This window comes from Anas acuta, chromosome 2, assembly GCF_963932015.1.
Source record: "Anas acuta chromosome 2, bAnaAcu1.1, whole genome shotgun sequence".
In the NCBI taxonomy this organism is placed as follows: domain Eukaryota; kingdom Metazoa; phylum Chordata; class Aves; order Anseriformes; family Anatidae; genus Anas; species Anas acuta.
In genome coordinates, this window is record NC_088980.1 from 19,901,178 (window position 1) to 19,919,927 (window position 18,750).

The 18,750-nt window shown below is 36.2% G+C and overlaps 1 protein-coding gene across 4 annotated transcripts in view; it reads left to right on the forward strand.

Annotated features, from left to right (window-relative positions):
• Positions 1 to 18,750, forward strand: part of NEBL (nebulette) — a 255,761-nt gene that overhangs the window by 157,928 nt on the left and 79,083 nt on the right. Inside the window, exons 1-5 of one of the 4 annotated variants that reach the window (XM_068673771.1) lie at positions 1,837 to 2,016; positions 2,111 to 2,182; positions 8,689 to 8,793; positions 10,943 to 11,053; positions 18,529 to 18,639. The exons of 2 other annotated variants lie outside the window; for them this stretch is intronic. In XM_068673771.1, the coding sequence (XP_068529872.1) occupies positions 1,954 to 2,016; positions 2,111 to 2,182; positions 8,689 to 8,793; positions 10,943 to 11,053; positions 18,529 to 18,639 (462 nt within the window). In that variant the 5' untranslated portion in view covers positions 1,837 to 1,953. Of the gene's footprint in view, positions 1 to 1,836; positions 2,017 to 2,110; positions 2,183 to 8,688; positions 8,794 to 10,942; positions 11,054 to 18,528; positions 18,640 to 18,750 lie in introns of those variants that run through there. One more of the 4 variants, XM_068673774.1, reaches the window with a different exon arrangement.

Here is an 18,750-nt window from a genome sequence, read left to right on the forward strand (position 1 = left end):
ATTACTTTATAAATTATGCTATGTTCAGCTGCTGAAAAAACACCAAATACAATGTAAGCATGTTAAAAATCTGAGTTCCTTCTCTACCCCACAAAAACCAAACAGTTTTGACGTGGTCATTTTGACCATACTTGCTTTCCAGGGCAAAAAATAGCAAAAGATTTCCCTGTATTCAGCAAGCTTTGCAGCTACTAATAGCTCTTTTCTACCCTCTTACATATTTTTCAATGTCTCCACATACAAAATTTATTAAATATAGGAAGGAAAAGGAACTTAACTGTGCTGGAAGAATACAGTATTTTCAATATTATCACAAAAATACAAAACTGAAGCCTTAGTTCTGTATTTCTTTCTGGTGCTTTTGTAGGTACTCTGTCTCCTTAACATGTGCTACTTGAAATCATGCAAGAGTCTGTTGCTTAGGAATACATTTTTTGTGGCCATAGTCTTCAACAGTGACCAGTTATTGTGAATACCCAATTTATAAGACTAAACTGCTTGTTTCCACAAAGACGAAACATCCTGAGCTCCAAAAGCAGTCATCATAAATTAAAGGTAATCCTCACTTATGCAAACCAGGCCTTCAGGTTTCAACATGAACATCAGCACAACCAATCCAAATGTGGACTTTTGGAACTTATATTTGAAATAGTAGAATGAAAAGCCTTGAAACTTTCTGTAATATTAATGTATAAAGAATTCTGTCTCTTGATTATTATAGAATGAAAGCAGTCTGTACCTTTTTTCTTTATAGATATATATAAATATACTTTCATATTTTCAGATCTGAACTAAGTAAAATGTTGTGTTTTTCCTCTCCTTCAAAATGTTTTTTTTTTTTTTTCCTAAGGAAATGTGTTTTTAAACAAGCTCTAGGGGCACTGTTTGGGCTCAAGTACTTAATATTCTTTGAAGAGGTTTTCCAAGAGCACACATTCCTTTGCCTGATTGCAAAGCTCTGTAGTGGTGAATCACTTTGCTAGATGAAATTCAAAATCATGACCTGTATAAAGTGAGATGTATACATGCTATAGATTAGAAAGCAAATAATATTAAAATGCTGGTTACTCCAACTGATCCTGTAATGCATCCTTGGTTGTTTTACAGAAGCAAATGCTGTGATACTATACCCTTTCGAATAAGGATGCCTTTCAGTTTCATTGCAGTTGGACTTCATACTGGAAAAGGTTGGTTTTGAAACTATGACAATTTTTAAGGTTGGATGAACGTACTTGTTTATATAAGCAAATAGCCAAGTATATTTGTAAGTATGCAGATGTGTTTGTATCTGTGTGCACAGGTTTAAACTTCAGCTGACATAATATGTAAGGCATTTAAGGAATTTTATACACTTGGTGGAAAAAGAACATTTCTTGAAAAATATACTACCTGTCGCATCTACTGGAAAATGTGAGTATTGTGTCTGTGTATATATATATATATTTATATATAAATTAAAAAGCTTTATTATTGGACCAACAAAATAAATTTTGTGATGGCTGGTTTTGGAGCCTGTGTTGCCTTGAATCTTTGAACTGGGCAGTTCTCCCATGGCTTTAGAATCAGTGCTCCCATTTATATCTGTTAATTTTGCTAAATTACTTATGTTATGAATTAATTGAATCACAGTATTTTAATTAAGTGTGTTCGCAGTCATTTTAAAAATAGTTGACTGGGATAGGTCATTTAATTATATTTTATCTGTAAGAAAGCATTAGCTCTGCAGCGACTGATAGCTAGCAAGGCCATCTGCAATGCCTTTCAGTTCACTCACACTGAATTGTTCAGATAAAGGCTGTCAAGTGCTGCCTAAATAAGGAAGGAGCCTTGGTTAAGTTAAGTGCAGTGGAGGACACAAATGAGGCATTGATTCCAGGCATGCTGTAGAGTCTGAGCTGTTTCCTGCAGCACTGAACCTTTTTAGTGTATTTGTTGTTTTCTGGAAGTATTAAAATGCGAGTATCTGTCATTCAGGATTTCAGGGAGGATGAAAATGAGGATGAGGAAGAAGAACCGGTGAGTTAAAACCCTGTAGCTTTGAAAAATACTTCCGTTTCTTGGTACTCTTTTTCGGACAATAAACCTGGAACAATTACCTTTCTTTTATTAGGTCTTCCTTAAGCCTGTTATTGAGGACCGAAATATGGAATTGGCCCGAAAATGCAGTGAAATAATAAGTGATGTAAGTGACAGTGACTGTTTGCATCCTTATATTTACATTTCTCTTTTCAATGGATTTATATTTACCATGTGTAAACATTTACAATACATATTTACTCAGATATGTATAATGCAGCATGTGCCTATCCAAGGCTCAAATATAAAAGCACAAATAATAGAAAAGCACAGCCTACTGTGATACCTTAAGTCCACTTGGGCAGTACCACTTGGGCAGTACATGGCCCTAGGAAGGAGTACGAAAAATGTATCTCACACAAAGATGTCTCCCATGAGAATGCCTTGGCTGATTCCACCAGGAAAATGCAGTACTTTTGTTAGTTGTAGCCTAAATCCATGAAGTTTGTTCGGTTGAAACAGAACTGAGTGCCAATATACATAACTGGAAGGAGATAGGATAAAAATCAAATAGACTAATTTGATTATTATCTATTTGATTATTATCTAGTCTGTGGTGATAGAAGCTCAAAACTGCTTAGCATATTATTATTGACTTGCAAATTGTAGGAAAAATCCACTGAAATGCTAGGGTATCTTTAAAAAGTATTTAGCTATCAAATTCTTTTACTAGTTGCTGTAGATTTTTGAAACCATAGATCATATATAGGTCTTATATAAACACAGTAGATCGGATCCAAGGTATTTAAAATTGGAGTACATCCAATTGCTTGAATATAACAATATCCAATTTACCTTAGCAGAAATGCATTTCTGTTTTCTTCTTTGAGAGCCTATTTGAAAAGTAGCTTTGTACCTTCATATGAATCGCAATGAGACTGATTGTGCTCCTACACTGAGGATGCTGGATGGCAGCTAAGAAGACATCACTGGAGAGAGTCTTGCCTTAATGAGTGCTCTCCTAATGAAACTGAAAAGTGGGGACAGGTTCATGTTGTGTTGTAATATGGCATTTAGATTCAGGATGTTATTGTTCAAGGTGAGTGAGAGTGTTGATTTTATGAGAATAGGACCTAGAGAAATTATATTGTAAAGGATTACAGAATATGCATTGGATAGAACAGGTAACACTTGGATAGAACAATTGGTAACAATTAGATAGAACAGTATCTAAGATATGTAGGCATTACAGTGCTGGCTCAAAAGTGTGGCTTGACAAGGTCAAAGCTTCCTGTTTGTCCATGGACCATCCGGTAGTATTTTAATTTTAACAAGAAGTTTGCTGAAAGTTAGGTAGTTCCTTAAGAGAAGCTACCAAGATGGCTTCTTTATAATCTCAAACTATTTTAGGAAGCAGTAGAGATAATTAATATTTTCACTGATGGCTATCTACAAGCTTTCTTTGGGATATGAATGGCACCTGGCACAGTAAGTGCCTGTTACCTCATGTGAAGGCCAAAATAGAAACAGAGCTGGAGCACTGATTTGACCCAAAATACATATGTTGCTTCAGTGCAATTTGTTTCTAAGCATGGTTGCTGATCTTCAAGGAAAAAGCCCCTTGAAAATGCTGAAGAAATATTTGCTTTAATTAAAAATGAATTATTTCTGTACAGTGTACCCATTAGGAGAAATATTGGCTGTGGCTGTTAATTATCTAATAAATGTAGTGGCTGTGTTTTGTCTGATTTTCTGAGGGGTTCGGGTGCTAAAGTGAATAACTAAGTTAAGCCAGGTTCCTGAAGCCCGTAATGGTGCAGAGATGTGGGTTTTTGCTGAAAGCTTCTGATGCATTTTGCCTGCATGTTAGATTTTCATTGAGATATGAAAAGCATAATGGCAAAGTGTCATTAATGCTTTCAAGGCTGTATTAATATATAGTGGTCTAGGACTAATTTAATTTCAAAATGCTCAGGATGCTCTGTGTTTAAAAATGGTATCCATTCTGGGGACTTTTTCAGACTTTGCTGAAATCAGTAGGTGTATGTTCATTAGCTTGGGTAAAATATGAGTATGCCTGGAGAGTGAATCTTGTCTCCCAGAAATTTTGGGCTATATTTGGAATTTCTTATGATGAATTAAGTCCTCTATGCTGTGGGTAAGTTCCTCACTTTGCACATTTCATTGCAGAGGCCAAAAAGATGGGAGTTTGCATTTGGACTCACTAATATTCAAAACTTTTATATATATATATATGTATATATATATGTATATATAATATATATTCACAAATCTGTTTGTGTGGATGTATCATTGGTGAATATCGGTACATTTTAGCTGTGCAATGTTTTTTGGGGCTTGCAGTTTTGGCCCAAGATGACCTTGTGACAGCAGTCCTTGTCCTTGCTGGCCACGAGGCTGGGTGATTGTCCTTGTCTGTCTGGGAACTTGCCAGCACAGCTCCTCCATCAGAACATAGTGACAAGAGTGCTCATAACTCGAGATACTGCGATTGCATTAAGCTCACCCTACATTCTTTGCAGGCTGACTTTAATTTGACAATATAATTAAAAAAAAAACCACTGTTGTGATGGCATTCTTTAGTGAATGTGCAACTGGCAGGCTTGAGTTGTATATGTAGAGGGAAGCTGGGAAGTGTTTATGTGCTCCTCCTGTTCTTCAGGAAATTCCCATCTTCACATGAGGTTGGCAGATATTTGTTTTGTGGCTGTGATATCCCCCGAATTGTTTCTCCCTAAAGCCATTTCATTTAATCTCCCTCCATTATGCAATTTTATTTCATAGATGCTTTCAAAACTGTCATGTATATTCGATTTCTATGAATTACCTTCCTTTCCAGGCCTTTTCTCTTCCATATTGAAATTGAGCCCGTCTATTTGCTTGTATTATTTATATTTTAGTATCTCTTCATCTCTTCTTTGTTTTGATTATGGGCTGTAATATTGTGAATATGATTATAAGCAGAGAGGTGAATTATTATACAATTAAAACGGTCATTGACCAAACTATCTTAATGCTTTTTGGTAGAGACAGACACTGGGCTTTCTGAAGAGTCTGCTGAATTCCTGTCATGTGTGGCACCAGTGCTTCTTGTCACCTATAGCAAAAAAATACTACTATCTACCATATAAATGCCTGTGTATGGAGGCCACCTTTGTTTTAGCAAAGGAATGCTAAAGAGATATATAATCAGGTATAGAAATAGAATGCCTTTCCTCTGATATTTGTAGGCTTGTGACCTCCTAATTCAGGCTGGAGCTATTCCTCTGTGTTCTCCATTACTAGCTGGAGCCTCTAACTGAGGTGGACTTTGAGGTCCAAACTGCTTTAGACTAGTAAAATGCTGTGGGGCAATAATACTCTATGCTTGCCTTCTTATACTTTTCTCTAGATTTCTGTGGCCAAAGAGAGAATTTAGGTAGATCTGTGGTCTGACACAGTTCTTACACACTTATGAGAGATTATAACTTAAGAAACGGGTTAGAAAGGGAATCCTTAGTGGAAAAAATGTTCCCTTTTAGTTTAAATAAGTCTTTGAGAGAACACAGTTCTGTGATGGATCTTGGCATGATGACGGTCAACATAGTAATATCAGTGATGTCAAAACATTAAGAACAGTTTTTTCCAGTGCACTTATATTTAAATTAGATAAATACATGCCCCTGAATAAGAAAGAAAGGTGGCTTCTTGGATAAGGCTGTTACCACTTGAAGTCTTTTCCTTAGTGCACAGATTCCTCCTGAGTTTCCCCTGTGAAAAAGACTGATGGAGCAGGCCATGGACAAGATGAATTTTCCTGGTGAGACAGGAAGCTTCAGCCTAAAGGCTGGATGACCTTTATTTATAAAGTTTGATTTTTGTCATATAACATCCATTAAGAAAAAAAAAAAAAGGTACAATTTGAAACTTACTCTTTTGATGGTTGTCTAGGAATTTTAATCTGCTTTTACTGTTTAGCTGTGCTGCTGGTTAAAGTGCTTCGATGATTAATCTGGGAGAAGAAAGGGCTCAGGAGAGAGCTATTAAAAATTGGGGCTTTAGTGAGCTATTGAGCTTCAAAAGTATACCAAAAGAGCAGTGGTGGCTCCAGGCCATCATTTGCAAATTTTTCCTATTATCTGTTTTTTTCTAAGGCTTACCAGACCTACTCAACATAAACAGTGTATTTTGTGGTGAAGGGTAAGGCACTCACAGGCAAAATTTCCTATTCAGTATTTTAGACATTTGAATATGTAAACCCTAAAATGAATATTATCTTTCTGCATATTTCTTCCAGCCATCAGTTATGTTTTGTCATAGCCAAACTCTTTAGCCTCTTTTTTACTTCATTTACTATAAGTATGCTTTTTGTACAGATATCATGACTACATTAAACTTGTCTCATTTTGTCTTCTGTTTGCCTGACTCTAAGTGATACAAACACTTCTATAGCTAAATGAAGCATGTTGGATTAAAAATGGACACACAGATTTTGTTATATGTCCTCTCTAAATGATTCATTTGAACCTGTGTGGGCTACTCTAATAAATATGAGTAATAAAGGAATGACATTACTACTTTGTTGCTTTTGGTTATTTTGAAAGCATGATTTTTTACTGTAGAATGGCTTTGATTGTTTCTTCTAGTCTCGTATTCCTCCCATTATGAGATACCTTAGGAGGCTTTCATACTTAATTTTTGAATATAATTATTGCTCTGTAATTAAAATGGATGTAATTACAGTCAACTCTCAGTTACCTGTGGGTGATTTGTCTAAGCTGTGAGCAGCAAAGCTTTCCATCTTCTCTCCAGAGTTTCAGTTTTACAGGCGTTCCTACTGGGAGCTCCATCAAACTGAACCAGTAGACAGCTCTTTAGATGTTCCATGTTGTTTCTCAGACATAACACTGTGAATAACTGTAATTCTATGAAGCTCTTTTTTAAGCCAATCGTGCACAGTCACCCCCCCACCTCATACACACACTTAGAAGTGCATGTATGCATTGCATGCATGTTGACAGTAGGCACCTGCTCGTCCTTATCATAAAACCTCAGTTTTTGTGTGCTGCTCTAGGATTGCCTTGGAGTATAGTGTCTCACACCCATGTTACACAAACCATTGGATTTCTGTGACCTGAGTGAAATGATGATGCACAGTAATTTTACGCCCTTTACTTCCCAAACAGTTTTTATTTATAATACTCAATATTTTACAAAGTAAGATTGTATGATGCGGTATTGTGAGGTAGATTCATTCAGCAGTCAAGATCTGGATAAGAAAATTGGTAATCAAAATTATTTCCTTTGTGATGTTTACATAGTCATCAGTCTGAAAGGACTTCGGCATTTTCTAGTCTGTTATGTGGTAGCCAAAAAGCTTGCATGAGAAAGTTCAGGAGTTGATTCTGTGTAAGCTACCATCTTTCTCATGAATTTTCCAAGTCACTTTCTAGGAATTTAGGCTAGAACTTGTGATATTCATAAAGGATTCAGGGAAAGAGGAAATTAAGACTGCATATTTCTGTAATGATCAGGTGCAGATCATATTGCTTCTGTCAGTGCTTGTCAGCAAGTTGAGATACAAGGTGCCATTGTGCAGAATGTGAAAATGAAGTTAGAAAAATGATAGCAGATAATAACCAGGATAGCTTAATCCTAAATAATTCAATTTGCATTGAACTAAACTATACTATATAATATATTGTTTAAAGGAAGAAATGTCACTAAAATAATTTAAGATTACTTATTGGGAGTACCTTTAAAAGTAAGGACTACACTTGGAAAGTGGCTATCTTTAAAATGTATTTCATGCATCTCACTGTATTCACCATCTTTCTCCACACAGTTCTTACATAGTAAAGGTCTCTACACATTCACCGTGTTTGTAGACTTCACATTCCTCACAATCTCTAGTACAAACTGTAGCACTGACTTCTTCAACAATGCTGTGGTTGTTTTCAGATAACTGTGTAGGGCACCTGCCCCTATTGTTTGCCCAATGGTAGGAAAAATAGGACTTGATGGTGTTTTTAAAAAATAAGCACCTGATTTTTTGCAAAATGCATTGTGGTATTTTGCTTCCAAAATGTTTTTTATTGTGCATACACATGACTTATGAAATGACTTGATTTAAGATTTTATTTCCTTTTAAAGGGAGTCTGATATTACCTGTATGTAACAGCTGTTGGGGTGCTTTGTAGGCAATGCTTTGGTAGTGGCCTTCTGAATTTATTCATTTAACTCTCAGGTTCAAAAGGAGGCATTTGATTATGCTATACAGATTCTGGGCTTACAAGGTCTGTGTTAGAAGCCAGTTTAACAATTTTATCTTTTAGATCAAGGAGAAAAGCCTTGATTCAACTTTTCTTTAGAAGGACAGAACATCTACAGATAGTGGGAAAAAAATGTGCTGTAGATATAGGGAAAAATTATATCTTTTTCATCTTTAATATTAAAGAGTTCTGTGACTTTTACATGCCCTGGTTCTGTGTATTGCCCTGGAACTGAGTATTTTCCTGTGTGGCTTAATTTGATCCAGCCTGAAATGTTTGCAAGCCACCCAGCATGTTATCCACAAATAAATAAATAAACAAAATAGGTTAAATAAAACTAGCGATTTTATTTTTTTCTCTTTTAAAGAACGACTGAACTTCTCTTTTCTCCTCTTTGTAGATACACTATAAAGAAGAGTTTGAAAAATCTAAGGGCAAATGCATATTTGTACCTGACACCCCACAGTTAAAACATGTGAAAAGTCTTGGTGCTTTTATTTCTGAGGTAAGACCTAAAAGACTGAAGAAGTCTCTTCACTTCTTATTCTTCATAAAGACACTGTGTATTGAAGATTATATTTACCAGATGAGGAAGGATGGTTTATTTCAAAGAATAACTCTGTTTAAAGTTGGTGTAATTTAAAGCACTATATATTATTACTGTATAATGTATATGTGAGTAATAATTACTTGTAAGTATACAAAACTTTTATTCCAGAATTCCAAGGTATTTTATTTATGGTCCTGAGGCAGTCATAACTGTGCCATTTTATAGATAGATAAACTGAGGAGCAGGAATAAGATTTGTTGTTACTCTGCCATGATGATGTTTGCAAATTACATCTGTGCATAGGTGCCTTGCTGGGGAGAATTGACAGCCTGACTGTCAAACAGGAGGAGAAAAGGACCTTTTACTGTGTCCTTTTACACCTGCCCTTGAGCAAGGCAAATAAGGCACAGATTGGGTAAAGGCCATCCGCAGGTCACCTGGTACTTGAATGAATGTATGCATTTATAATATGCATACCCATTTGTGGGTTTTTAGGTGTCTGTGTATAAATGGGCATGTGCACACACTCAAATATTACTGTAGTGCCAAGAAAAATGGCAGCTTCCAAAATGGTAGAGCACAGTTTATTCCCTGCACTTCATATCCCAGGTATAAGGGGATTGCATCTCTAATTATATACATATTTTTTTGTAGTTAAGAAAAGTAGCAGGAGTTTTACCTGACACTTACTTCTGTTATGGAATTCTTGCTTCTGAGTGATTCGTCTGTCACTGTAACCTTTGGAAGACTTGAATGCCTCATTTATTTTGCTACCTTTTATAACTGTAATAAAGGGTTCCCCAAGGTTTGGAGTTACACAATTTATACATTCTGTATACTGTTTCTGATATACATCTGTTTGCTGTATGGCTACTTTGAATATAAATGCATCTGATGAATATTTTTCTTATATTTATCTTCATATTTCTGAGAAGGAGTGGCAACTCCCAAGTAGCATAGATGTGATGAAATTAACTTTATAAAAGAGACTGTTGCCTACTGTGTCTGCAGAAGCACAATACAGAGAGGGTATTTATAGAATCTGTTTGTCAGATACTGAATCTACTGCTAATCATTAGTCAAAGATTTAGAGTCATAAGAATATTTCAAAACCAAAAAAAAAGTGTGTTTCATATTATCTCGTTGTGCACTCTTTCCTATTTGCAGCTAGATATTCTACTTAAATGCAATAATATGATGGATGGTTTATCTTGTAAATTACTGACCTCTAGTGTCCCATAACCTGTTTCTGCAAAACATGAACACTTCTGAAATTCTCTCTTAGCAGCAAAAATAGTCCTCTGTTTTTGGAAACATCAACACATGCTATAACAAATTATTGATATATGTAATACATACAGGAAACTAGTCTCTGATAAATAGAGCACAGGCAGCTAAAGACATTAGGCAGCACCATTTAATATATCTTTGATATATATGAATACTTTTACAGCAATAACTGACATGGTTTTTAAAACTTGAAAAACTTAGATCTGAAGCAAAGCCTCACAGATTTTGAACTATTATTCTGGCTGTTCTCACAAGGCCCTTTTGCTAGTGCTGAACATTGATGAAGCACAGGAGAAATAGAAATGAATTTAAAATTGAGTCTGTAACATGAGAAGATTAAATAGAAATGGTGACAATCATGCTGTTTTCAATGTCCTCAATGTTCCTGTCTTTTCCAGTTATATTTAACTGCTAGTACATAGTAATTGGTAAAATATTGTTGTATTGACAACTCACTGCTCTCATTCCAAAAATTCAGAAAACAGAATGAGAATATATATATATATATATATATTTTTTTTTCTTTAATGATTTAGTAAAATGTAGAAAAAAAATCTGCTTTGCCTTAGTACTTTCCCCTCAAATTCTAATTTAATTAGCAGGTACTTTGTATTGGTTTCTGAATTAGATACATCCACTTAAAGTAGTTTAAAACTGTTATTTAAAAAAATGGTTTTGCTTGACAGTTTATAAGACAGCATTAGATTTTTCCAGTTCTAATGTTCTCGGTGCCATTTTTTAACAGGAAAAATACGTAGTATGATTACTCTATCTGACAACTTTTCATTGTGTGTCACTTTTTTATCCCCTGCAGGTGAAGTACAAAGGAGCTGCTAAGAAAGGCCTTTCCAACACTCTTTATCAGCAGATGCCAGCCACAATCGACAGTGTGTTTGCAAAAGAATTAACTCAGCTTCAGAGCAAGGTGCAATTTTAAAATCGTAAAAATGATTTGTATATTAATTGTGGGACAAAATATAACCAATTTGTGCAATGCTTTTGAATGGCTACTCGATCACCTTCTTGATTTATCTGGGTGGGTTTATCATCCAGAGTTTTTCATTATAACTGCTTAACTTCAAGAACTACTCAATTCTAAAATGTTGACAATCTGACCCATATGTTTACTAAATATAAGTTTAAAAATGGGCAGTCATCAGTCAAAAAAATCCATTAGCAACTCATAAATGCACTAAAGAATTACTGAATTTAGTGATGTTGCATTGTGTTTATGGAATAAACAAATTGTATATAACAACTATTTCAACTTAAGTGTTGTGTTAACTTTTAAAAATGTTTGAAGTGGAAAAAAACACAAAAAACTGTACATTTAATGACTTTTAAAGTCACTCATTGGTAACAGGAAAATATTTCTGATGTCATTAATCATTCACATACCACCACTGACAACAAATTCCATAGAATTAAAAATATAAAATCAAGTGTATTTAACATAGCATACAACATGCAATCAGTAAAACAGTAGTCCAGGGACTTAAAGATGTAATACCCTTAAAGCAGGCAGACGATCCTTAGTTTCCATTGATCTTGGTGGAATTTTGAGTAGTAAGTATGTGTAATATAATGAAGATGTAGATTTTGATTCTTATTCATGCCAGTTACAACTGATAAAACATCATGGTTCTCATGCACCAAGCATCTCAATGTTCTCATTCTGCCTTTCTCCTCTCTTAAACTATATATAGTTTAATAGAGCAAGTCTGTGAAATGAACATATTCCTAAAACCATACTATTGATACTGACCTGGGGAACTATAGGCATGTCAGCCTGACCTCGGTGCTACGGAAGGTGATAGAACAGGTCATCTTAAATGCAATCATGCAATTTATCTGGGACCAACAGGGGATCAGGCCAGTCAGCATGGATTCATGAGAGGCAAGTCCTACCTGACCAACCTCATCTCCTTCTCTGACCGGGTAATCCGCCTGGTGGATGAGGGAAAGCCTGTTGACATAGTCTACCTAGACTTCAGCAAGGTCTTTGTCATGGTCTCCAATGGTATTCTGCTGGAGAAGCTGGCAGCCCATGGCTTGGACAGGTACACGTTTTGCTATGTTAAAAACTGTCCGAACAGCCGGCGCCAGAGAGTGGTGGTGAATGGAGTGAAATCCAGCTGGCAACTGGTCACCAGCGGTGTTCCCCAGGGGTTAGTGTTGAGGCCCATCCTGTTTAACATCTTTGTTGATAACTTGGATGAGGGAATTGAGTGTACTATCGGTAAATTTGCAGATGACACCAAGCTGGGGGGAAGTGTTGATCTGCCGGAAGGTAAGAAGGCCCTGCAGAGGGACCTGGACAGGATGGGTCAATGGGCAGAAGCCAATGGGTTGAGTTTCAGCATGGCTTAAGTGCTGGGTCCTGCACTTTGGCCACAACAACCCCATGCAGTGCTACAGGCTCAGGGCAGAGCAGCTGGAAAGCTGTGCAGAGGAAAAGGATCTGGGGGTGCTAATCAATGCTCATCTGGACATGAGCTGGCAGTGTGCCCAGGTGGCCAAGAAGGCCAAAAGCATCCTGGCTTGTACCAGGAACAGTGTAGCCAGCAGGACCAGGGAAGTGATTGTTCCCCTGTATGCTGCTCTGGTGAGGCCAGAGTACTTTGGGCCCCTCAGTGCAGGAAGGACATTGAGGCCCTGGATTGTGTCCAGAGAAGAACGACGAAGCTGGTGAAGGGCCTGGAACACATCCTATGAGGAGCGGCTGAGGAAACTGGGGTTGTTTAGTCTTGAGAAGGCTCAAAGGTGACCTTATTGCTCTCTACAAATACCTGAAAGGAAGTTGTGAGGAGCTAGGGGTCAGACTCTTCTCACAGCTAACTAGTGATAGGACTAGAGGGAATGGCCTCAAGTTGTGACAGGGGAGGTTTAGGTTAGAAATTATGAGACATTTCTACTCAGAAAGAGCGGTCAGGCATTGGAACAGGTTGCCCAGGAAAGTGGTGGTGTCACTGTACCGGGGGGGGTGTGTGTGTTCAAGGAAACTGGCACTTAGTGACATGGTTTAGTGGGTGATGGTTGGACCAGATAATCTTGGAGGTCTTTTTCAACCTTAATGATTCTATGATTTTATCTCAATATTCATTCTCTCTATATTTTTTTCCCTACAAAACAAGGGAAAATATAACAAAAGAAAACACAAATCTCAGGACAGCTTCTAGAGGAATGATTAGATTTAAAACAAGGTTATAATAAGTAAACATAATAACATAAAGTATTTTACTTTTCATAGTTTGAAATGGAACATATATGTATGTATTGACTTTAAAGCAACACAGTAGCTAAAATAACATTAGTGTCACATTTCATTGTAAAGTGAATGAATAGAAGAATTACAGTAGAATTAAACTGGGAATTAAACTTTTATAACATTTTAAAACAGTTAGCTTGATTTATAAAACATTAGTTTACTAGTTTGTGACGGGATTTACTCCTGGATTAATTCCAAATGAGTACATTCTACTTTAGTTTACGCAAATGAGGTTAATTAACATCAGTGATATGGCAGAAAAGATAAATAACTGAGACTGAAAATGAAAGCATTTGATTCATGGAAAAAACTTACAAGGAAAAGACCGACATTTTCATTTGATATTTTTGAAACTTTTCTACAATCATCCAACAGTCACAGAGAAACAAATATGCATATAGGATGAGTTATATTAAAGCAGAACTTTTTCCTGTAGAATTCATTCCATCCCTGTAGGAATGGATGCATTATAAATCATAATCTACCATAAAACTTAAAGATACGCTGACACATTTTTCCAACTTGTGGTTACAGTTGCAATGGACCTGAATTTAATGCTACTTTGAGAGAGATCCTAGGGGATTTTCTAGTGGAAAATCTTCTCTACAGTATTCAAATCTAATCCATATTGTGCCTATCACTGTGGTACCTAAGTAGCTAATATAAGGTTTTCAAATTTCATCTGGGTCAGGATATCGTAGAGAGGATTTCTGCTGCATCCTTCTTGCCAGGAGTGTTGATTTACAGGTCACCAATTCTGCAAGGGAAGACCAAGAGTACCTCACAGGGCGCAGGGGGAGCACAGCGCTGGTTGGCTGCCGTGACAGCCCTCTTGGAACAAGGCCCCTACAAGCCCAGAACTGCTTTCTAAGTTTTAAGAAGCAGATTTTAAATAGGTGCTTATTTCCTGAGATGAGAAAAATGTGGCTATGTGTCCTCTTTCCCATTCCTGTTAGAACAAGTTTACACGTTTGACTTCCTCATCATGCTCCTTGGATGCAAGGCCAGGTGCCTTTGTATCCAAACATCACAGGTGCTCTCTCACTCTGTGGTACTGTGTTCTTGGTGGAGCCTGTGGTCTCATCTGCCAAGCAGGTGTGCCAGGACTTGGGGATGTGGTGGTTTTACCACAGACCAGAAGAAAGAGAACACCGACTCCCCTGCTGCTACCTGCTGGCATGGGACTGCAGATGCTGGTCTGCTTCTGCCCCGTGACTTCCTACACAGATGTATGCTTGGCAAATGGTCTCTCTCACGAATGTTTGGCCCTGATATGGTGCTGCAGTACTGCCACTGCCCAGCAGCTCCGTTTTCCTAGATCTAGCACAATTTATGAATTTTATGCACTCTTTCAGATCACATTGATGATTCAGGAACTTAGAGGCAACCAAGAAAATTTCTCTTTTTATTTATTTATTTATTTATTTATTTATTTATTTTTATTTTTTATGGCAAGAGGTTATTTCCTACCTGCAGCTGCCTTTTGCTGTTGTCACCAAAACAGATTGCTGTAGCACCACTTGTGTAGCAATTGCCATTGACTTCAGCAGAGCAAGAACTTTACTCTGTGGGATTCCAGCCATACAGTGTGAGCCAGTGCTTGCAGGATCTTACCATAATGGAGAGTACATCACCCTGGTGTCTCTGGTTTTCCTCCTGTGGAACTTTCTCCACATATTTGCTGTATAGATTCATGCTTATTTCCCTTTTCAAGATCTACAGGAAAGACTAAAACAAGACAGCCTCTTCTGGCTTTTATGTAAAGCCCATGTTTGCTCTTCTGTGTTTTACATAAAGCTGGCATGACAATAGGAATAAATATTCATAGAGAAGGAAACCTAAGCAGATTTTGGACAAAAAATAATGACGCTATTTATGGAAAAAGTGTTTCAGGAGAATTAAAATACGAAAATGAAGTTTCATAACCCCACATACTTGGGTGGCTTTTATCAGTTTCATGCTTTCCCTTAACAGAGAAAATTTGACTGTAATAATCTAAATGACTTTCTTGAGGGTGAGATTTTCCTCCCTCTCTCTCTTTTCATAGCTCTTCCCAGGGTAAGCCAGAGAGAGAATCTTTCTTCCCATGCATGAGTTGCCAGCCTGAAAACTCTCACTAATGTCTCTGTTCTCTGAAAAAAAAAAATCAAAAAAAAAAAAGACATCTTGATTTTCCTGAGAAGAAATTGACATTTTATAGAAAAATCGCAAACTTCCTGCGGAAAATATTTCTGAAGAAAATTTTCAGAACAATGCTAGCTTTGTGCCAAGTGTTTCTCCTGTCTGAACACCAGTATGTGTTCATAAGAGTTCTTCCTGGATATTTTTTTTATGAGTTGTCACAAACAATGATAAAAATATTTAACATTGCTTGGGAGGGAAAAAAATATTGAAAAAAAAAGGTGTGTTTCATCATTTTATTTCTACTGTAAGAAGAGATTGCAGTGTTTTTCTTATCTGAAAGGAGTAATCTAACGCAAACTGAAGGCAGTTTAATTTTCCTTTGCACAGTGCAATGTGCAATATCTCAAATAGTAACTATATGTCAATGCTCAACAGCATTTTCTGTTTGTTTGTAAAGATGATAAAACAAATGAATCTTAAGGAATATTTTCAACTTCTTACTCGTGGACAGATTCCTTCTTTTATGTTCAAATGTACTTTTGTTAGTACGATAAAACTATTTTTATGGTTTACTTCATCATTTACAATCATATTGTGTTACAACCGCATACGGTGAGTCAGAGTTAAGTTAAAAGAGCATAAAACCTTCCTTAATTCACCTCTTGCACACTGGTGTACAAGAGAGAGAAGGAAAATAAAAAATAAGTAGTTACAAATCAGTTCAAACTGAAGTCATACCTAAATAATGGAATTACCGAAATTATTAAATGTACTGCTCCAGAGCAGAGGTTACATGAGTGACCTGTTATTGATCTCTGTGGAGTACTTTTTCATATATGTATTTGATAAATAAAATTTCAAGCCTGGAAACTCAGTATGAAATGTGGAATAAATAGTAACATAAAACAGTAGTTTTAATAATATTAATGAAGTAATCCTTGTAAATATTTTTGCATATTTGCTTGGAACTGATTTAAAAATTTGGGAATATTTCTGCACAACTGTTCAAGACAAAACTAGACAGTTATTTAACTTGGCAGAATCTGTGATTCTTTCAAGGTTCCAAAGTCAGTTAATAAGATTAGTGTGAAAAGATTAGGAAGAATGTGGCTGTGAAATAGTGAATCAGATATTCCTACATTAAGCAAAAGAAACAGTCTTATTTTTTCAAGATAGTGGAAAGTCAATTGCAATTTCTGTTAGTTTTCTTGTGGTGGGAGTTGATTGCTTTTGATTTTTGATGTCCTTTTATTTTCATAGCTCATACACCAACATAAAAATGTACATATAGATGTTGAATGAGCAATGTGACAATGTATTGCAGTATCTGTAAATTATAGAATTTCAGAAACAAAAAAAATGTCTGGGTTGGCTTCTCAGAATGGGAAGCATCTTAAAAGTGACCATTTCAAATGTGGAAAGTAGCAAAAACATTTTTGTGGCATATATTTATATTGTTACTATACTTCTGCAGCTGATCATTCATTTGTGATTCTTCCATCTTCCTAAGGATCATTTACTTTGCCAGTTGCAAAACGTAATCAATATAGGGAGGTTATAGACATTTTGGTTGTTTCAATTTAAGTTGTATGTCTTTCCCCAGAGACCTGATCATGTTGGATTTGCACTGTGTAAGCATATTTTAAGCTTCCTAATTTGATGCTTTCATTCGTATTGTATCAGTGTAAATTAAACCCAAACAAACAAACAACAACAACAACACAAACAAAAACCAGCCAACCAAAAAAAAAAAAAACACCCCCCCCCCAAAACAACAAAACAAAAAACTAAAAATACCACCAAGCAACCCTTTTTGTCTTAATCTCTCGGCATATATATCATTTTGTAATCTGAGATAGAGTAGATATTAATATATTGCCTCGGGCACCCTGATCTGTGATTCAGATGCAATCTTGCAGCCTTAAACATAAACAGATAAGACATTTTCTCACAGTTCTAGTATCCTGTCCTAAAAGAGTGCGAATCACCACAATTAAGACTTCCCTCAAAACTTTCACAGTATTCTTTTATTGCTATTTAGGATTTTAGTTTCAAATCCTTCTCCTCCTGATCAGCTTTCAATCTTATTTAGTATTTGCTGTTTTCTTGGGGATTATTTTAATGCTTGCTCCTGAGAGCTCTATTACAAGATGAATTTGCTCACTGCTTGCTGCTTTTTCAGTCATCTAAACCTGGTGAATTTTCTTAATGTAAGCCTAAAAGCTTATGACAAGTCTAAGTGCAACATCAGCTTTTCAGGCAGTTCCACTATGTGAGTGTGTGTGTATGTAAGCATAGCAGAGTACAGTACAGGGAAATCTGGATGAATGCCCAACACTGAGCTCAGTTTCTATTGTAAAAATAAATTTGTTTATAAACTCACAATCCAATTCCATTTTCCTTTACCATGATGACAATTGAATGTAAATATTATTTTTCTTTGTGAACCTAGGGGCTAGTCCAAATGTGTATTGTGATAGTAATTTCCTAACAGTGGAGGAAATTGATGTTTGAGCTATGAGTATTTCATGTAAACCTGTTCACTTACAAGGCATGCACAAAATTCCCGCACCCCCCCTTTTTTTCCTGAACACAGGAAAAAAATGAAAATATTTTTCATTTTTGTTTGTGAATACTTATTTAGCTGACAGATTCATGTATGTTTTAAGGGAAAAAAAAATCCCTTATGCTATTCTCTGGGCTGTCTTCTCACCTTGTTAAGGTTAATATTCTGTTTCTGTATGTGTATATTTATTTTTCTTCCTTCTGCCTACTCATACCTCTGTTGCAATATTAGACTTAGAGAAATCTCTCTGCTGCCTGTGCCTCATGTGTCTGTTTTGGGCAGAAACTGCTATTGTTTTAGGGTTCTGGTTCCATTAAGGAGCTTAATAATTTATTACATTTCTTCCTGAATACAGGCACACTACAATGCTAGGTTTAGTCCAGCTCATGATATTATACGTCCTCTATTGAGGTCACTAAAGTATGATGTTTTTTTTTTTCAGGTACTGTATAAACAAAAATATGATGCTGAGAAAGGAACTTCAGATTACGCACATATGAAGGAGCCTCCGGATATTAAGCATGCCATGGAAGTCAATAAACACCAGAGTGATGTAAGTACTCCCCCATCTGAAATCGGTTCATTTGTTTTGAGTTTATACATCTAGTGTAGCTAACTGCTATGAGATGAGCATGGAATATTTTCATATTTCATTAGTTCATTT